General features: G+C 41.3%; 1 protein-coding gene across 1 annotated transcript in view; it reads right to left on the reverse strand.

The window, feature by feature from the left end:
* rxfp1 (relaxin family peptide receptor 1) overlaps positions 1 to 19,216 on the reverse strand; it is a 131,989-nt gene that overhangs the window by 32,065 nt on the left and 80,708 nt on the right. The window contains exons 4-5 of the mRNA XM_064972675.1: positions 2,100 to 2,205; positions 959 to 1,030 (exon numbers count right to left, since the gene is read on the reverse strand). Of these exons, the coding sequence (XP_064828747.1) occupies positions 959 to 1,030; positions 2,100 to 2,205 (178 nt within the window). The remainder of the gene's footprint in view (positions 1 to 958; positions 1,031 to 2,099; positions 2,206 to 19,216) is intronic.

The following is a 19,216-nucleotide window of genomic DNA, read 5'->3' on the forward strand; positions in this document are numbered from 1 at the left end:
GCTCAGAAGGTGAAGATCGAATCATGCGTCCTCCGAAACATTACCTGCCAAACCGCTCTTCTTAACACCCGCCCTCTTAACCCGAAAGCCAGCTGCACCAATGTGTCGGACGAAACACCATACACCTGATGACTGAGGTCAGCCTGCAGGCGCCCAGCCCACCACATGGAGCTGCTAGAGCGCGATGAGTCAAGTAAAGCCTCCCCGGGCAAACCCTCTCCTAAACCGGATGATGCTGGGCCAATTGTGAGCCGCCCTATGGGACTCCTGATCACGGCCTGTTGTGATACAACCCGGGATCAAACTCTGGTCTGTAGTGATGCCTCTAACACCGCAATGGAGTGCCTTAGACCGCTGATCCACTCGGGAAGCCCCTATACCAAAAGATCTTTCAATGAATAATCATATTGATGATGGAGTCAGTGAATGAATGCCTGCAGCAACCATGACATGGTCTGACAAGCTGCATAACAAATGAGTCCTTTTGAATGACTTAATATATTTTGCCAAAAAAAGTAGCTGTTTTAAAGCGAATTCCCTGCAATTCTACACATTTTGCCATTGCTTATGACGTGTTCATATGTTATCGGTGTGGCCCCCTACCCCCAAAAAAAGAATAATCCAGGAATCTGGCCTCAAATGTGATAGCACAACAAGACTGAATGACAATCTTGAAAGTTTGTTTTTCCTTACAACCATCATCTGAAGGTAAGTCTTGCTGAATGAATGTTATACACAGCCAATGTAAGCTTGTTTTGGCCATCACAACCATCAAAAGGGGACGGGAAATACTTTGACATTGTCTGTGGCTGTCACAGAGGCCTTGAGTGGTTAGTCTATTAGAGAGTGTTTTTGAAGTGCTATCAAAAGATTTACTTGCCGACTGCAACTTAATCAAGTGACTTCTCTCGCCTGAAGACATTTTAAAAATGCAATCAATAATTCAACGACAACTTACAGTTTCTGAAGACTCTGGTACTTATAGAATATTTCACCGTTCAATATCCGAAGTCGGTTCCTTTGCAGGGACCTATGGGATGTGATTAGTTCATAAGGTCGACCAGATAAATAAAAAACAACAAACACAACATTGTGCCACCAAACAATACTGTGTGAGTTTAAAGAAAATCAAAACCTTTTCATTTTAATTACTAGGTTCTCGGCTCATTGTCTGTTTGAGGTTGGAACTAATCACATTTTGATGTGACCACATTGTGTGTATTCGGGAAAATCTTCCAATTACAATTGAAATAGAATTGGTGATGGAACATATCATTATTCCAAACAGAAGGAGCATATTTCTTTATATTGTGACAGAGAATGCATAATTTTGCCATTTTAGTCATTATCTAAGCTCATTCCACCTCGATTACCACGGTGGCCATGTTACCTGAGGTTATGGAGATAAGCTTTGAATTAGTGAAGAAAGTATTTTAATTGAAAGTTAGCAATGAAAGACGAGCCAATTGGAGAAAGAGGAGGCGGCAATGATATGCAATTAACACAATTAAATGACCCCGTCTGCAAATTGGGCTTTCGAGGTTTACCCATCGAGCAAATTAATAGTCAAGTGGAACTGGATGTCCGCAATGGGCACAGATGATAAATCTAGGGCCCAAATGTTCCATTATCTAAACAATGTGTGGACAATATGACAGTGAGACAAAATATTGTGAGGCCAAGAAAGGGCGAGGGCTACGTGATCATTTATAGTCATTGTCCTTATTTTGCATAATGTATGGATGGAAATGATAATGCATATTATATATCCTACTGTTTAGAAATTACTTTTGTCATAATGATTTCCTTTTGTTCAAGTTTTTCCTCACATTACAGTCGGCTTCAGTAAAGAGGTTCATGCCTCTTTTTTACTCTTCCAATTGAGAAAAATAATGTTCCAGTACGGAAGAGAACAGCCCTAAGACTTAAACCAACCTTCAAAAGCAAACCTCCATCGAGACACTCATTAGCTAAGTGCGAGAGACACACTTTGTTTAAGTCGTTTTTCTCTTCCAATTCATAGGAGAAACAGGAAAAAGTATCTGCACTCTTCCAGTCAGATGCAAATGTATGTATTCGAAATGTGTGCGGCAACTCACATCATGGTGACGTTAACGGACACGGCTGGGACATGGTGAAACTGGGCACCGTCACAGTCCAGCTCCAGATCTCTGCACTGACACAGCTCGGGAACAGCCACCAGCACTGGATGAGGAAGAGACGGAGGGAAGGAAGATATCAATGACTGACTCAGATCCACGTAGGAGCTGGACCAAAAAAATAGCAATGAAAATGAATGTCAACAAGGTCTTTGGACAACACTGTTGTTGTAGAACTAGCTTTACTTAAGATTACACGGAGACATAGGAGAGTGTCAGGGACCAACCTCAATCATTGCATATGTACAGTAGCGCCACACTTGAGGGATGTGACTGCTTTGCAGTTTTGCTTCCTTCCCTGTCTCAGCACAATGTCCTTGCAAAGGCTCCAGGTACCCTCTGCTTCGCAAACACGTTGCCGCTCACTTGACAACGTCTTTGCCCGTTACGACACCGAAAGTTACCATTTCGTTAGCACGAGTGGAGACATTTCAAGATGTGAAATGAGGTTACTGCACAATCTCAACACTGTTACACACGGCCACAGAAAATTTAATTGAAGCAGCAATCTATTGAATTGGGGCCTCATGCCAGAGGAAAAGACAATTATTTTCTTCAAATTCAATAAGTCCAGGTTCTGACAGGAAATGTGTAAAAGGATAATAGCATTCAGTAAAGTGGGTATCAGAAATAATTCCTTTATGCTGTTTCTGAGGGGATTTATAATCAGGCATAAAGGACATGATAAGACTCCATGGAAATACTAAAATATCAATGGTATTCAAAGTTCTGTAGTGTTGATTTCAATTTTCCTTGCAAGTTAATTGATCATCGAGTACACTCATTGGGTCCTGGCTAAAGAGGAAGAATGGAAATCAGCAATCTGGTTTTGAATATTGATGTTCTGATGGGGACATATTTGAGGACAAATTTGAATCGTGCTGATATTCAAAGAATGAAATATATGAAGAAATAATAATCTTCTGTACATCTGACATCTAATGCAATGCATGTGTAATGACTAAATTGAATCCAAGATTTGTATTTGACATGAAGTGTGAAATCCTATACTCATCACTCATTTCAAAAGTGTTTTTGAACGATGGGTAATTTGCGATTTGAATATCCTTGTCAGTGACCTCTGTTGTACTAAGAATAAAGTTACTAATGAATTGAAAGCATCTGATTCTGCCAAGGAAAATTGAGAAAACATTTGGATATAATCAAAGGATTATATGCACAAACTTGGAAGAAAAGAAACCTGTTTATTCGATAAGGAATTGTTTATTGCTTGTTATTTGATACCATGTCAGTCCTGGTTTAATATGAAGTTGCGATATTTAGAAACTCCAAATAAGGAAAGTTGCAACTCAATATTAGGAAGGTGTTCCCAATGTGTGGGATACTCAGTGTATATCAATAATGGACTAATGAAACAAATACAAAAAGATTGTTTTGGGGCAGAGTTTTCCTTTAATGTCTCGGGGGAGGCAGCACAAATGGACTGTTCAAAACCACTCGATTTCCATCTGGTCTGTTTAATTCAGATCCACAAACTTAAAACATAGCTGCGAGCAGCAATGAACATGCTGACCGAAGGACACAAGATCAGTTGTATAACAAAGCAAACACTCTGTTCCTATGTAATACTCTTCCTTTATGTGCAATCAGTGTTGAGTGGATATAATTGATATATATGCTAATATGCATCTACTGCAGGGGTATTTAACCGGGGGTCCGCATATTTTCCCCGCAATGTTTTTAGGAATATTGCTAAATTACATACACACAGTCGAAGAGAATCTTCTTTCTAATAATGTCAATTTTAATGATCAACTCCTAATATTGAGCCAAATATACTCACTGTCATAGCTGACATACAGTGCATTGTCATGGCTGTGTACTTAGGGCCAGTTGTATCCAGTTAGTCTTGTTGGTAGTTAGTCTTCTTAGTCATTGCTGCAACTCCAATACGGACTCAGGAGAGGCGAAGGTCGAGAGCCATGCGTCCTCCGAAACCCAACCAAGCCACACTGCTTCTTGACACAATGCCCACTTAACCCGGAAGCCAGCCCCACCAATGTGTTTGAGGAAACACTGTACACCTGGCAACCGTGTCAGCATGCACTGCGCCCGGCACAGGAGTCCCTAGTGCGCGATAGGACAAGGATATCCCTGCCGGCCAAACCCTCCTCTCACCTGGACGATCCTGGGCCAATTGTGCACCACCCCATGGGTCTCCCGGTCACGACTGGCTGCGACAGAGCCTGGACTCGAGCCCAGAATCTCTAGTGGCACAGCTAGCACTGCGATGCAGGGCCTTAGACCACTGCGCCACTTGAGAGGCCTGAAGTTGAACCTTCGCCCCAGTCTGAGGTCGTGAGCACTCTGGAGGAGGTTTTCATCAAGAATCTCTCTGTACTTTGCTCCGTTATAATCTTTCCTTCAATCAGGATTAGTCTCCCAGTCTCTGCCGCTGAAAAACATCCCCACAGCATGATGCTGCTCCCACCACCATGGTGCCAGTTTTCTTGTAGATGTGATGTTTGGCATTCAGGCCAAAGAGTTCAATCTTGGTTTCATCACACCAAAGAATCTTGTTTCTCATGGTCTGAGAGCCCTTTACTGTAGGTGTCGTTTTGCAAACTCCAAGCGGGCTATCATGTGCCTTTTTACTGATGAGTGGCTTCCGTCTGGCCAGTCTACCATAAAGGCCTGATTGGTGGAGGGCTGCAGATATGGTTGTCCTTCTGGAAGGTTCTCCCATTTCCACAGAGAAACTCTGGAGCTCTGTCATCTCCCTGACCAAGACCCTTGTTCCCCAATTGCTCAGTTTGGCCGGGTGGCCAGCTCTAGGAAGAGTTTTAGTGGTTCCAAGCTTCTTCCATTTAAGAATGATGGAGCCCACTGTGTTCTTGTGGACCTTTCAATGCTGCAGAATTTTCCCGGACAATTCCTTCAATCTCATGGCTTGGTTTTTGCTATGCCATACACCGTCAACTCTGGGACCTTATACGTATAAACAGGTGTGTGCCTTTTCAAATCATGTCCAATCAATTGAATTTACCACAGGTGTACTCCAATCAAGTTGTAGAAACATCTCAAGGAGGAGCAATGGAAACAGGATGCACCTGAGCTGAATTTCAAGTCTCATAGCAAAGGGTCTGAATACTTACATTTCCAGTCAAAAGTTTGGACACACCTACTCATTCAAGGGTTTTCTTTATTTTTATTGTAGAATAATAGTGAACACAAACTATAAAATAAGGAACCACACATGCAGAGACCATCCGTTCACCTACTCTGCATCTCACAAAGACAGCAGTTAGAACCATACATCTCAAATTTGGACCAATCATACTAAAGGACAGATTTCACCGATCTAATGTCCATTGCTCACGTTTCTTGGCCCAAACAAGTCTCTTCTTCTTATTGGTATTCTTTAGCGGTGGTTTCTTTGCTGCAATTCAACCATGAAGGCCTGAATTCACGCAGTCTCCCCTGAACAGTTGATGTTGAGATCTGTCTGTTACTTGAACTCTGTGAAGCATATACAGTGGGGCAAAAAAGTATTTAGTCAGCCACCAATTGTACAAGTTCTTCCACTTAAAAAGATGAGAGAGGCCTGTAATTTTCATCATAGGTACACCTCAACTATGACAGACAAAATGAGGGGGAAAAAAATCAAGAAAATCACATTTTAGGATTTTTAATGAATTTATTTGCAAATTATGGTGGAAAATAAGTATTTGGTCAATAACAAAAGTCTATCAATACTTTATTATATACCCTTTGTTGGCAATGACAAATGTTTTCTGTAAGTCTTCACAAGGTTTTCACACACTGTTGCTGGTATTTTGGCCCATTCCTCCATGCAGATCTCCTCTAGAGCAGTGATGTTTTGGGGCTGTTGCTGGGCAACACAGACTTTCAACTCCCTCCAAAGATTTTCTATGTGGTTGAGATCTGGAGACTGGCTAGGCCACTCCAGGACCTTGAAATGCTTCTTACAAAGCCACTCCTTCGTTGCCCGGGTTTTCATGCTGAAAGACCCAGCCACGTTTCATCTTCAATGCCCTTGCTGATGGAAGGAGGTTTTCACTCAAAATCTCGCGATACATGGCCCCATTCATTCTTTCCTTTACACGGATCAGTCGTCCTGGTCCCTTTGCAGAACAACAGCCCCAAAGCATGATGGTTCCACCCCCATGCTTCACAGTAGGTATGGTGTTCTTTGGATGCAACTCAGCATTCTTTGTGCTCCAAACACGACGAGTTGAGTTTTTACCAAAAAGTTCTATTTTGGTTTCATCTGACCATATGACATTCTCCCAATCTTCTTCTGGATCATCCAAATGCTCTCTAGCAAACATCAGACAGGCCTGGACATGTACTGGCTTAAGCAGGGGGACACGTCTGGCACTGCAGGATCTGTCCCTGGCGGCGTAGTGTGTTACTGATGGTAGGATTTGTTACTTTGGTCCCAGCTCTCTGCAGGTCATTCACTAGGTCCCCCTGTGTGGTTCTGGGATTTTTTGATCACCGTTCTTATGATCATTTTGACTCCATGGGGTGAGATCTTGCGTGGAACCCCAGATCGAGGGAGATTATCAGTGGCCTTGTATGTCTTCCATTTCCTAATAATTGCACCCACAGTTGATTTCTTCAAACCAAGCTGCTTACCTTCAGTCTTCCCAGCCTGTTGCAGGTCTACAATTTTGTTTCTGGTGTCCTTTGACAGCTCTTTGGTCCTGGCCATAGTGGAGTTTGGAGTGTGACTGTTTGAGGTTGTGGACAGGTGTCTTTTATACTGATAACAAGTTCAAACAGGTTCCATTAACCTCTTGAAACTCCCCATCCCGGATCCGGGATTGTGACTAAGCCTCAGGCTCATTAGCATAACGCAACGTTAACGATTTCTGAAAATCGCAAATAAAATTAAAATAATGTGTTTGCTCTCAAGCTTAGCCTTTTCTTAACAACACTGTCATCTCAGATTTTCAAAATATGCTTTTGAACCATAGAAATTGACTAATTTGTGTAAGAGTATGCAAAGCTAGCATAGCATTTTGTGTAGCATGTAGCACGCAACATTTTCACAAAAGCCAGATAACCAAATAAATAAAATAATTTACCTTTGAAGAGCTTCTGATGTTTTCAATGAGGAGACTCCCAGCCACATACCAAATGCGCAGTGTTTCCTGAAAGCGTCTGTGTGTAGGAGAAATCGTTCCGTTTTCTACATTACGCCTGGCTACCGAAACGAACCGAAAATGCAGTCAGCTACAACGTGAAACTTTTTCCGGATTAACTACATAATATCGACCGAAACATGGCAAACGTTGTTTGGAATCAATCCTCAAGGTGTTTTTTCACATATCTCTTCATTGACATGCAGTTCTTGGAAGCTTGCTTCTCTCTCTGTGCCCCATGGAAAAATACTGGCAGGTGACTTTTGCGCACCAATTTCGGCGCAGGACACCGGGCGGACACGTGGTAAATGTGGTCTCTTATGGTCAATCTTCCAACGATCTGCCTACAAATACGTCACAATGCTGCAGACACCTTGGGGAAACGACAGAAAGGGCAGACTCATTCCTCTTGCGTTCACAGCCATATAAGGAGATCATGAAAGACAGAGCCTCAAAAATCCTTGTCATTACCTGGATGCCAAGTCATCTTGGTTTTGCCTGAAGCTCACGTTAAAGGGCACGCACAGAGAAGATATTTGTATTTCTGGACACGTCAGAGTGTTTTCTTTCGAACAGTAGCAATTATATGCATAGTCGAGCATCTTTTTGTGACAAAATATCTTGTTTAAAACGGGAACGTTTTTCTTCCAAAAATGAAATAGCGCCACCATAAGTGTAAGAGGTTAATACAGGTAACGAGTGGAGGACAGAGGAGCCTCTTAAAGAAGAAGTTACAGGTCTGTGAGAGCCAGACATCTTGCTTGTTTGTAGGTGACCAAATCCTTTTTTCCCACCATAATTTGCAAAGAAATTCATAAAAAATCCTACAATGTGATTTTCTGGATTTTTTTTCCTCTCATTTTGTCTGGCATAGTTGAAGTGTACCTATGATGAAAATTTCAGGCCTCTCTCATCTTTTTAAGTGGGAGAACTTGCACAATTGGTGGCTGACTAAATACTTTTTTGCCCTACTGTATTTGGGCTGCTAACTCTAATGAATTTTTCCAATGCAGCAGAGGTAACGTTGGGTCTTTCTTTCCTGTGGCGGTCCTCAGGAGAGCCAGTTTCATCATAGTGCTTGATGGTTTTTGCAACTGCACTTGAAGAAACTTTCAAAGTTCTTGAAATTTTCCGGATTGACTGACCTTCATGTCTTAAAGTAATGATAGAATGTTGTTTCTCTTTGCTTATTTGAGCTGATCTTGCCATAATATGGACTTGGTCTTTACCAAATAGGGCTATCTTCTGTATACAACCCGAAAAATGTCACAACACAACTGATTGGCTCAAATGCGTTAAGAAAAATAAATTCCCCAAATTAACTTTTATTGTGTCACACCTATTAATTAAAATGCATTCCAGGTGACTACCTCATGAAGCTGGTTGAGAGAATGCCAAGAGTGTGCAATGCTTTCATTATGGCTACTTTGAAGAATCTCAAATATAAAATATATTTAGATTTGTTTAACACTTTTTTGGTTACTACATTATTTCATGTGTTATTTCCTAGTGTTGATGTCTTCACTATTATTATACAATGTAGAAAATAGTAAAAAAAATTAAGAAACCCTGGAATAAGTAGGTGTGTCCAAACATTTGACTGGTACTGTATGTAAGGTATTTCTGTTTTGTAATTTAAATAAATCAGCAAAAAAATGTAAACAGTTTTTGCTTTGTCATTATGGGTATTGGGTGTAGATTGAGGGGATTAAAAAAAATACATTTCAGAATTAGGCTGTAACGTAACAAAAAAGTCAAGAGGTCTGAATACTTCCGGACTGCACTGTAGGCTTTGAAAAAGCACCCATGAGCTGGCTTGGATATACATCTTTGCCAACACATGGCTAACCGTAGTTTAACCAGCTAATCAGCTGCTCTTAGTGAAAATGGAGTTCCCTTTCTATCTAATAGGCTGTTCGTTTACACTTCCTCTTCCAATTCTAATGTGGGGAGGTCAAAATAACTATCCACCAAATCTATTCATTTTTAGGGATTGTGTTTTTGGGTCCAATACTTTTGAAGAGTACCAATTGAGCATAAGCACGACCCACATCCAACACAGAGTGCTATATGCATATTCGATGAAAGGCCCAATACTCCAAGGCGATATTCACGTAATTCCCCTCGACCACGCCCACAAATTAGGGAAAAGAAACATTCTTTCCTATTGAACCCCATTGTTAAAGAGCACACTTTGTACATGTTTTGTAATAATATAATATTTACAGAAAAGCTGATGTTGTTCAATATACAGTTGTGGCCAAAAGTTTTGAGAATTACATAAATATTAATTTTCACAAAGTCTGCTGACTCAGTTTGTATGATGGAAATTTGCATATACTCCAGAATGTTATGAAGAGTGATCGGTGAATTGCAATTAATTGCAAAGTCCCTCGTTGCCATGAAAATGAACTGAATCCCCAAAAAACATTTCCACGGCATTTCAGCCCTGCCAAAAAAGGACCAGCTGACATCATGTCAGTGTTTCTCTCATTAACACAGGTGTGAGTGTTGATGAGGACAAGACTGGAGATCACTCTGTCATGCTGATTGCGTTTGAATAACAGACTGGAAGCTTCAAAAGGAGGGTGGTGCTTGGAATCATTGTTCTTCCTCTGTCAACCATGTTTACCTGCATGTTTACCTCATCATTGCTTTGCACAAAAAGGGCTTCACAGGCAAGGATATCGCTGCCAGTAAGATTGCACCAAAATCAACCATTTATCGGATCTTCAAGAACATCAAGGAGAGCGGTTCAATTGTTGGGAAGAAGGCTTCAGGGCGCCCAAGGAAGTCCAGCAAGTGCCAGGACTGCTTTCCGATTGTTTGGGGCATCCAGAAAAAAACTTGTCCGGAGAAGATTAGGTGAGAAGACTAGGAAGACTAGGTGAGCGCTGCCATCAGTCCTGTGTCATGCCAACAGTAAAGCATCCTGAGACCATTCATGTGTGGGATTGCTTCTCAGCCAAGGGAGTGGGCCCACTCACAATTTTTCCTAGCAAGTGCCAGGACTGTCTCCTAAAGTTTATTCAGCTGCAGAATAGGGGCACCACAAGTACAGAGCTTGATCAGGAATGGCAGCAGGCAGTTGTGAGTGCATCTGCACACACAGTGAGGCAAAGACATTTGGAGGATGGCCTGGTGTCAAGAAGGGCAGCAAAGAAGCCACTTCTCTCCAGGAAAAACATCAGGGACAGACTGATATTCTGCAAAAGGTACAGGGATTGGACTGCTGAGGACTGGGGTAAAAGTGAGCGCTACCATCACTCCTGTGTCATGCCAACAGTAAAGCATCCTGAGACCATTCATGTGTGGGGTTGCTTCTAAGCAAAGGGAGTGGGCCCACTCAATTTTTCCTAAGAACACAGCCATGAATAAATAATGGTACCAACACATCTTCTGAGAGCAACCTCTAGGAACAGTTTGGTGACGAACAATACCATTTCCAGCATGATGGAGCACCTTGCCATAAGGAAAAAATGATAACTAAGTGGCTCGGGGAACAAAATATCGATATTTTGGGTCCAAGGTCCAGGAAACTCCCCAGACCTTAATCCCATTGAGAACGTTTGGTCAATCCTCAAGAGGTGGGTGCACAAACAAAAACCCACCAATTCTGACAAACTCCAAGCATTGATTATGCAAGAATGGCCTGCCATCAGTCAGGATGTGGTTCAGAAGTTAATTGACAGCGTGCCAGGGTGGATTGCAGGTCTTGAAAAAGAAGGGTCAACACTGCAAATATTGACTCTTTGCATCAACTTCATGTAATTGTCAATAAAACCCTTCGACACTTGTGAAATGCTTGTAATTACACTTCAGTATTCCATAGCAACATCTGACAAAAATATCTAAAGACACTGAAGCAGCAAACTTTGTGGAAATGAATATTTGTGTCATTCTGAAAACTTTTGGCCACGACTGTACATGTAAACAGGTAACAAAATCCGGACACACAGGTTCTCAATGCTCCCATGAAAGGAAATAGAGCATGCAAGAAGTGCCCTGTGGCTTCAGTCTGTTTGGCAGGAGAGAGTGTGAAATGTGTCCAAGTAGGCTACAAGTAGCTATGTGTGTGGAAAACATTTAATCATTTAATTTGCTTTTGAGCCACAGGCAGGCGGGACGCGGCGTTCTACAGTGCCTTCAGAAAGTATTCAAACATCTCGACTTTTTCCACATTTTGGTGTTATAGTGTGAATTTAAAATTGATTAAATTTTGATTTTGTGTGACTGGACTACACACAATACCCCATAATGTGGAATTGATGTTTTTAGGAATTTTTTACGATTTTAAGAAAAAAATGAAAAGCTGTCTTGAACTAATAAGTATTCAATCCCTTTGTTGTGGCAAACCTAAATAAGTTAATGAGTAAAAATGTCTTTAACAAGTCACAAGTTACATGGACTCACTCTGTGTGCAATAATAGTGTTTAACATTATTTTCAAATAACTACCTCATCTCTGTACCCCACACATACAATTATCTGTAAGGTCCCTCAGTCGAGCAGTACATTTCAAACACAGAGTCAACCACAAAGTCCAGGGAGGTTTTCCGAAGCCTTGCAAAGAAGGGCACTTATTGGTAGATGGGTAAAAAAAAGCAGACATTGAATATCCCTTTGAGCATAGTGAAGTTTGTAATTACACTTCAGATGGTGTATCAATACACCCAGTCACTGCAAAGATACAGGCGTCCTTCCTAACTCATTTGCCCGGAGAGGAAGGAAAACGCTCAGGGATTTCACCATGAGGCCACTGGTGACTTTAAAACAGTTTGAGTTTAATGTATGTGATAGGAGAGGATGGATCAACAACATTTTAGTTGCTCCACAATACTAACCTAAATTATTTAGTGAAAAGAAGGAAGCCTGTACAGAATAAAAATATTCCAAAACATACATCCTGTTTGCATTAAGGCATTAAGTAAAACTGAAAAAAGTTGAATACAAAGCATTATGTTTGTGGCAAATCCAATACACGCCAAGTTCTATGTCATATTTTCAAGCCTGGTGGTGGCTGCATCATGTTATGGGTATGCTTGTCATCAGCAAGGACTAGGGACTATTTTAGGATAAAAATTCAATGGACTGGAGCTAAGCACATGCAAAAACCTGGTTCAGTCTGCTGTGGAAGACAAATTCACCTTTCAGTACAAACAATAACTTAAAACACAAGGCAAACTCTACAGTTGCTTACCAAGACGACATTGAATGTTCCCCATTGGCCGAGTTAGTTTTGTCTTAAATTCGCTTGAACATCTATGGCAAGACTTGAAAATAGTTGTCTAGAAATGATCAACAAACAACTTGACAGAGCTTGAGTAATTTGTTTTAAGTATAATGGGCAAATATTGTATAATCCAGATGTGCTAACCAGAGCCAAACCCAGGAAGATTCACTGCCAAAGGTGATTCTAACATGTATTGACTCAGTGGTGTGAATACTTATGTAAATTAGATATTTATCCATTTAATTTTCAATAGATTTGCAAACATTTCTAAAAACATATTTTCACTTTATCATTATAGAATATTATGTGTAGATGGGTGAGAGAAAAAAACTTTTTAATCCATTTTAAATTCAGGCTGTCACAACTGTTATGTTTGTTCCTTATATAATGACAAACAGGGGCATAGGTTTAACTACTTTTAATGAACATATACTTCAGCTAGAAAACTCCATGTTTAGCCATGCAAGGCATTCTTTAACCAACTCCAGCGCCCGCATGGCCTGCTGAGTAACATAGTCTAAATGTTATTAACACAAAACCACACATCTTCTTTTCTTTAAAAGAAAACTACTTTTCTATGTAACTACTTTTCTATCTTACTCAACCTGCATAACATGCAATTTTCAATAACACACATTTCTTTCCCCCAATTTTTTTCCCCTTAAAAATGAAATAGTTTTTCAACTAAATATAGTCTGTCCAACAATACTCTATTGTGGCTCTATTTCTATTCACATTAAGAAAACATTCAGTCCAGGTGCCCCTTTTTTGTATATATATATTTTTTAGCAATTCTCAATAAGCCTTTCAGGGGCTTTGACAGTCCTTTTTGGTCGTTCTGCTGAAGTGCTTCCTGAAACAGTTGGACAGCGTTCATTGTCAGTCAGGGTGTTCTGACTGAATTGTCCATTTCTAAAGGCATTTGACGCTTCAGCAGTATCCTCCCGATGATCCTCAGTCCCTTGAGTGAATGGCTGCAGCCTTAGATCCACTCTGTTTCGTCTAAATTGTGATCCATGCTCCGTTTGGATCTCATAGGATTGCGGTGCAATTCTCTCTGCACACGCCCTTGCTGCATCCAGGTTCCTGTAGTGATGTCTCAGAGTCGTACACAATCTCCAGGTTTCAGTTCAGGTAAGTGTCTTGCATTTTTGTCGTGTCGGTGTTTTTGTTTGTCTTTCTGTTTTTCCTTTGCAAGTTTTACTTTGTGAGCACCTCTGGGTGTTAGCAAGTCCTCATGGATGGGTAGGTTGGTTCTGATGCGACGTCCCATCAACATTTGTGCAGGTGAAAGTCCGTTCTGCAGCGGTGCGCTGTGGTAGATCAGATTTTTTAGGAAATCCTCCTTTCCATCGTGTGCCTTTTTCATCAGACCTTTGACAATTGTGACTGAACTCTCTGCTAAGCCATTGGACCTTGGGTAGTTGGGGCTGGAGGTGCTGTGTCAGAATCCCCAGTCGTCAGCGAACGATCGGAATTCAGAACTTGAAAACTGTGGGCTATTGTCCGAGTACAGTTCAGACGCAGGCCCATGTCTTGCAAAGACTGATTTCAGGTAGATGATTACGGCTTTGCTGGAGGTAGTTGGCAGTGTTGCTACTTCAGGGTAGTAGTAGTCGGTAACAACAATGTAACTTTTGCCATTGCAGTCAAAAAGGACAACTCTTTGTAGTAGGGTCTGTTGGGTCTGTTGGGTCTGTTGGGTACTGGATGAGGCTGCTTGCTGCTTTGTCCTATAGGTCAAACACAGTTCACATGAAGCAGTGGTCTGGCTGATTTCCTGGTTCATTCTTGGCCAGTACATTACTTCTCGTGCTCGTCGTTTGCATTTTTCCTCACCCATGTGGCCCTTGTGTATTTTCTGTAGCAATTCTTTGCGTAGTGTCATGGGAATGACAATCTTGTTGCCTTTGAACACTATGTCATCCACAACGGTGAGCTCTGCTCTGCATATCCAGTAATCCTGTATTCTCCATGGACAGTTGTTTTTCTGTGCAGGCCATCCTATCAGTGTTGTTTCTTTCAACTCTGTCATTGTTTGGTCAGCTGTGGTCTCTCTTTTGATCTGCTCCATTCTCTCAGAAGACACAGGAAGTGATGCTTCGATCATGTCAACGTAGGCCTGAATCTCAGTGTTTTTCTGTGTGTCGAAGCTCTCCTTCTTGTCAACTGCTCGAGAAAGAGTGTCGGAGGCGAACATGAACTTTCCCGGGGTATAGATCATCTTCACATCATACTTTTGCAGTCTGATCAACATTCTCTGGATTCTCATTGGACAATCATTCAGTGGCTTAGACATGATTGACACCAATGGTTTGTGGTCGGTTTCTACTTCGAAGTCTCGTCCATAGACGTATTGGTGAAACCTTTCGCAAGCACATGTGCTTGCCAGTAGTTCTTTCTCTATTTGTGCATACCTTGTCTCTGCGCCTGTAAAGGCTCTGGACACATAAGCGACGGGTTGCCATGTGTCGTCATGCTGTTGCAGAAGAACTGCTCCCAGGCCAAACTGTGACGCGTCTGCAGAAATCCTTGTCCTTTTCTCTGGATCATAGAACCTGAGCACTGGCTCTTTTGTGATTGTCTTCTTTAGGTTTTTGAAGCTGTTTTCCTGTTCATGGGACCATTCCCATTAATTTTTCTGTTCCAGAAGACATCTGAGTGGAGCGGACTGTGCTGACAGTTGAGGTAGGAACTTTGCAAGGTAGGTGATCATGCCCATGAAGCGTCTCACATTGTCCTTGTTCTTCGGGCGCTCCATGTTGTTGATGGCTGATGTTTTCCTCTGGTCTGGTTTGACTCCGTCCTCTGAAAGTACATCTCCCACGAAGGTAAGTGTTTTCACACCAAACTTGCATTTGTCCTTGTTTAGTTTTAGGTTGACTTTCCGTGTCAGGTCCAGCACTTGTCTCACTCTCGCCTCGTGTTCTTCTTTTGTGGACCCCCAGACGATGATGTCATCCATCATAGTCTCCACTCCTGGAATGTGCTCGAAGATCATGTGGATTGTCTTGTGGTAGACCTCTGGCGCTGAGAGAATCCCATATGGTAGACAAAGAAATCTGTACCTGCCCTCAGGTGTGTTGAATGTGCATAGCCTTGAGCTTGCATCATCTAGCTTCATTTGCCAGAATCCTGATAAGGCATCAAGCTTAGTGAACCACTTTGCTCCAGCAAACTGCGACATTATCTCTTCTCTGGTTGGCAACTTGAAATGCTATCTCTTGATTGCTTTGTTGAGATCTCTCGGGTCTAGACATCCTGAGATCGCCGTTCTTTTTCACCACAATAACCAGTGAGCTTACCCAGTCTGTAGGTTCATCCATTTTTGTGATGACATCCATCTTTTCCATGCATCCGAGTTCCTCTTTGAGCTTTTTCCTCAGTGCAAATGGAACTTTTCTGCACGCATGCACAACTGGAGTAATTTTGTCATCAGTACATATTTTGTGTTCTCCTGGTAAACATCCAAGACCCTCCAACACATCCTTCTACTCAGCCAGTATTGATTCTTGGTTATTTTCAGTCTATGATGTCACTACATACACTCTTTTCAACAAATTGAGCTTTTCACATGCAATATTCCTAGAATAGACTCTACACTCTTTAACACAATCAGGAGATGTGCTCTGAACTATTTTCCTTTATGAAGTAAAGTTACGATGCAGCTTCCTTTGACTGGTATGTTCTCCCCAGTATAACCAGTAACCTTCATTTTCACCGGGTGTATTTTGCTCTTCACCTTCAGTGTTTTGTAGTCATCCAGCGACAACAGGTTTACCTGTGCTCCAGTATCAAGCTTGAATGGTATTACAGTTTCATTCACAGCCAATGGCACAATCCATTCAGCATTTACTGCATTGCATATTTCCACAGAATCAACAAAGAATTCTTCCATCTCCTCGACTGTGTGAACCTTTTTCTTTGTAGCCTCAGCTTTGCAGCATTTTGAGAAATTATTATTTTTCCCACAGTTGTTACATTATTTGCCATATGCAGGGCATTTTTTTGGCTTGTGGATAAATCCACATTTTACACATGTAGTGTTTTGATTTCTCTCTTTTGCTTGTTTTTGTTTTGTAAGGCGTTGTGTGTATTGCTCCTCTCTTTTTATTGCATACACTGACGTCTCATCCCTGCACAGCTCTTTAGCTTGTGCTCTGGTGGTTTCAGCTGCTCGACACATATTCACTGCTTTATCCAAAGCTAAATCTTGCTCACGCAGCAATCTCTCCTTGAGTCCATTATCAAGTATGTCACAGACTATCCTGTCTTTCACTAGTGAGTCTTTCAGATTTTCAAATTCACACGTTTTGCTCAGTGTGTTCATCTCAGTCAAATACTGGTCAAAACTGACTCCTTGTTTCTGATCATGAGAAAAACTTGTATCTCTCAAACGTGACGTTCTGGCTTGGTACAAAGTACTCCTCAAATTTTGACATTAGCACAGTCAATGTCAAGTTTGCCTCGTCTTGCTGAACGCTATTGTAAATGTCCGATGCATCCTCTCCAATAACATGCAGAAAAATGGAAGGTTTCAATTTGTCATCAGCTCCCCCAGCACCACTGGCTGCTAGGTAGATATTGAATCTCTGCTTGAAACGTTTCCAATTGTCAGCTAAATTGCCTGTTAACTGCATAGGAGTAGGACGACTAAGCCTATCCATGATGGAGAACAGGAACAGTGTCAATTTATTTTACTTCAGTATGTTGCTCATCAACTTGCTCGTCAACAGATTCCAATGCAGCCTCGCTCTCGCTGCTGTCACTCTCGCTGCTGCGGCTCGTTGTCCTCGCTCTTGCAAGCTAGCATCTTCGACTACTCACGTCACTTGACTTGTGGTAGAATGTTCAATTTTCGTCACGGAAATTTGCAGCGTTACTCCTTTCTTTTCTCTGTCTCGTCATAGCGACTTCCAATCTGACACCATGTTATGTTTGTTCCTTATATAATGACAAACAGGGGCGTAGGTTTAACTACTTTTAATGAACATATACTTCAGCTAGAAAACTCCATGTTTAGCCATGCAATGCATTCCAACTCCCACGCCCGCATAGCCTGCTGGGTAACGTAGTCTAAATGCTATTAACACATAACAACACAACATCAAAATGTGGAATAAGTCAAGGGGTATGAATACTTTCTGAAGGCACTGTATCTAATACCGACTGGGACTATATAAATGTGATACTCTTATTGTCCATTAGATTCCATGGTTGCCATGGTGCCTTTATGGCAGCCTAGGCTTATTCTGCCCTACAAAGGGAAAATGCAGAACTGCATAATTTTCTTTTAAGCTAAATCTGACTTCAAAGTATTTTTCTGTCTAGGCAGACAAGATTTTCTGATACTTCATGATATATTCTTATCACCTGGCTTGTTCTAGTGTCAGGAATACCACATTAGTCAGATAATATACCTGGCCATTAGAACAGATTAAATACTTTTAACCAAATTAGTAGTTACTGCGTTCTGCCTTTGTAGGGCAGTATTGCTCTGCTATTTTAGTTGCAATTTATTGTTGTTTTTAAAATGTGCATTTTTTCTTGAATAACCTTTTGTTTTTGAGTAGCTAATCAAGTACTGATCATTTTAATGTAGTAATTATGAACCTCAATCTTAAAATCAGTTAAGCAATTGGATTTTCCTGCCACCAACAAAGTATATATTTTTTGTTTTATGTTTAATACCTGCATTGAAGTGTCTCACCTACTATCTCCTGAGGACTACAAAGTACAGAAATGGGGGACACTCACTCGCATATTTTACTCAAGAGGATTAAACAAACCCTGAGTAAGTAGCAAAAAAATTGACTTTTTAAATTTCTATAGTACAGAAAAGCTCACAGGCCGGTACGAATTCCATTCATAAAACAGTCCACACAGAACTGTATGTCTCCTTTTCTTCCCCCTCTATACAGCATAGATTCTGACTCTGCGGCCTGTTAAAAAAGTCCATGTACCACCTCTATCTGCGGCCCCTTTAAGACTAGGCACTGTTGAATGTATTGTCTCATAATTATCAAATAAGTCTCTACTAGTACAATAGTTTATCACTGACAATGACCTGGGACTAATATGTTTGACGGAAACATGGCACAGAAATGGTCATTTATACCTACTCAATGAAACTAAATATCTGGAAAAGGCTCGCGCCCATGGCAGGGGTGGTGGTCTTGCTGTTGTCCACAGACTGTTTTGATCTGAAAATGTTGCCTGCCCCTGGTGACATGGCTTTTAGAATGAAGACTCCCAGTTCTCTCACTGTGATACTTATCTTTCGCCTTTCCAAAAAAGTCTCTTGTAACAGAGTTTTCTGAGCTGATCACCTCTGTGTCCTTCCCTCTCCAATGTTGTAATCCTAGGTGATTTCGTTCACATTGATTCAACAAAATGCTCCTCTGCTACTGACTTCCTGAACGTGTTTGACTGGTACAGCATGTCAATGTCCCCACACACAATCATGGTTATGTTGGGGTTCGTTCCTTGTTCCGTGTCAATTATTGGCTCATTGGTGAAATTAGCATTCAAACAATATCTTTAATTAAATCAATCAATTAAATCAATCATCTTAATTAATGCAATTGCAGACAGAAGTTGACAACAGGAACATGTTTCCGAGTAAGTTCTGGAAAATAGTCAAGGGTCCAAGTTATTTTATTAATCCCAAAGCCCAGCCTTATTGATGTCAAT

Source organism: Oncorhynchus masou, chromosome 9 (genome assembly GCF_036934945.1).
Source record: "Oncorhynchus masou masou isolate Uvic2021 chromosome 9, UVic_Omas_1.1, whole genome shotgun sequence".
Taxonomy (NCBI): domain Eukaryota; kingdom Metazoa; phylum Chordata; class Actinopteri; order Salmoniformes; family Salmonidae; genus Oncorhynchus; species Oncorhynchus masou.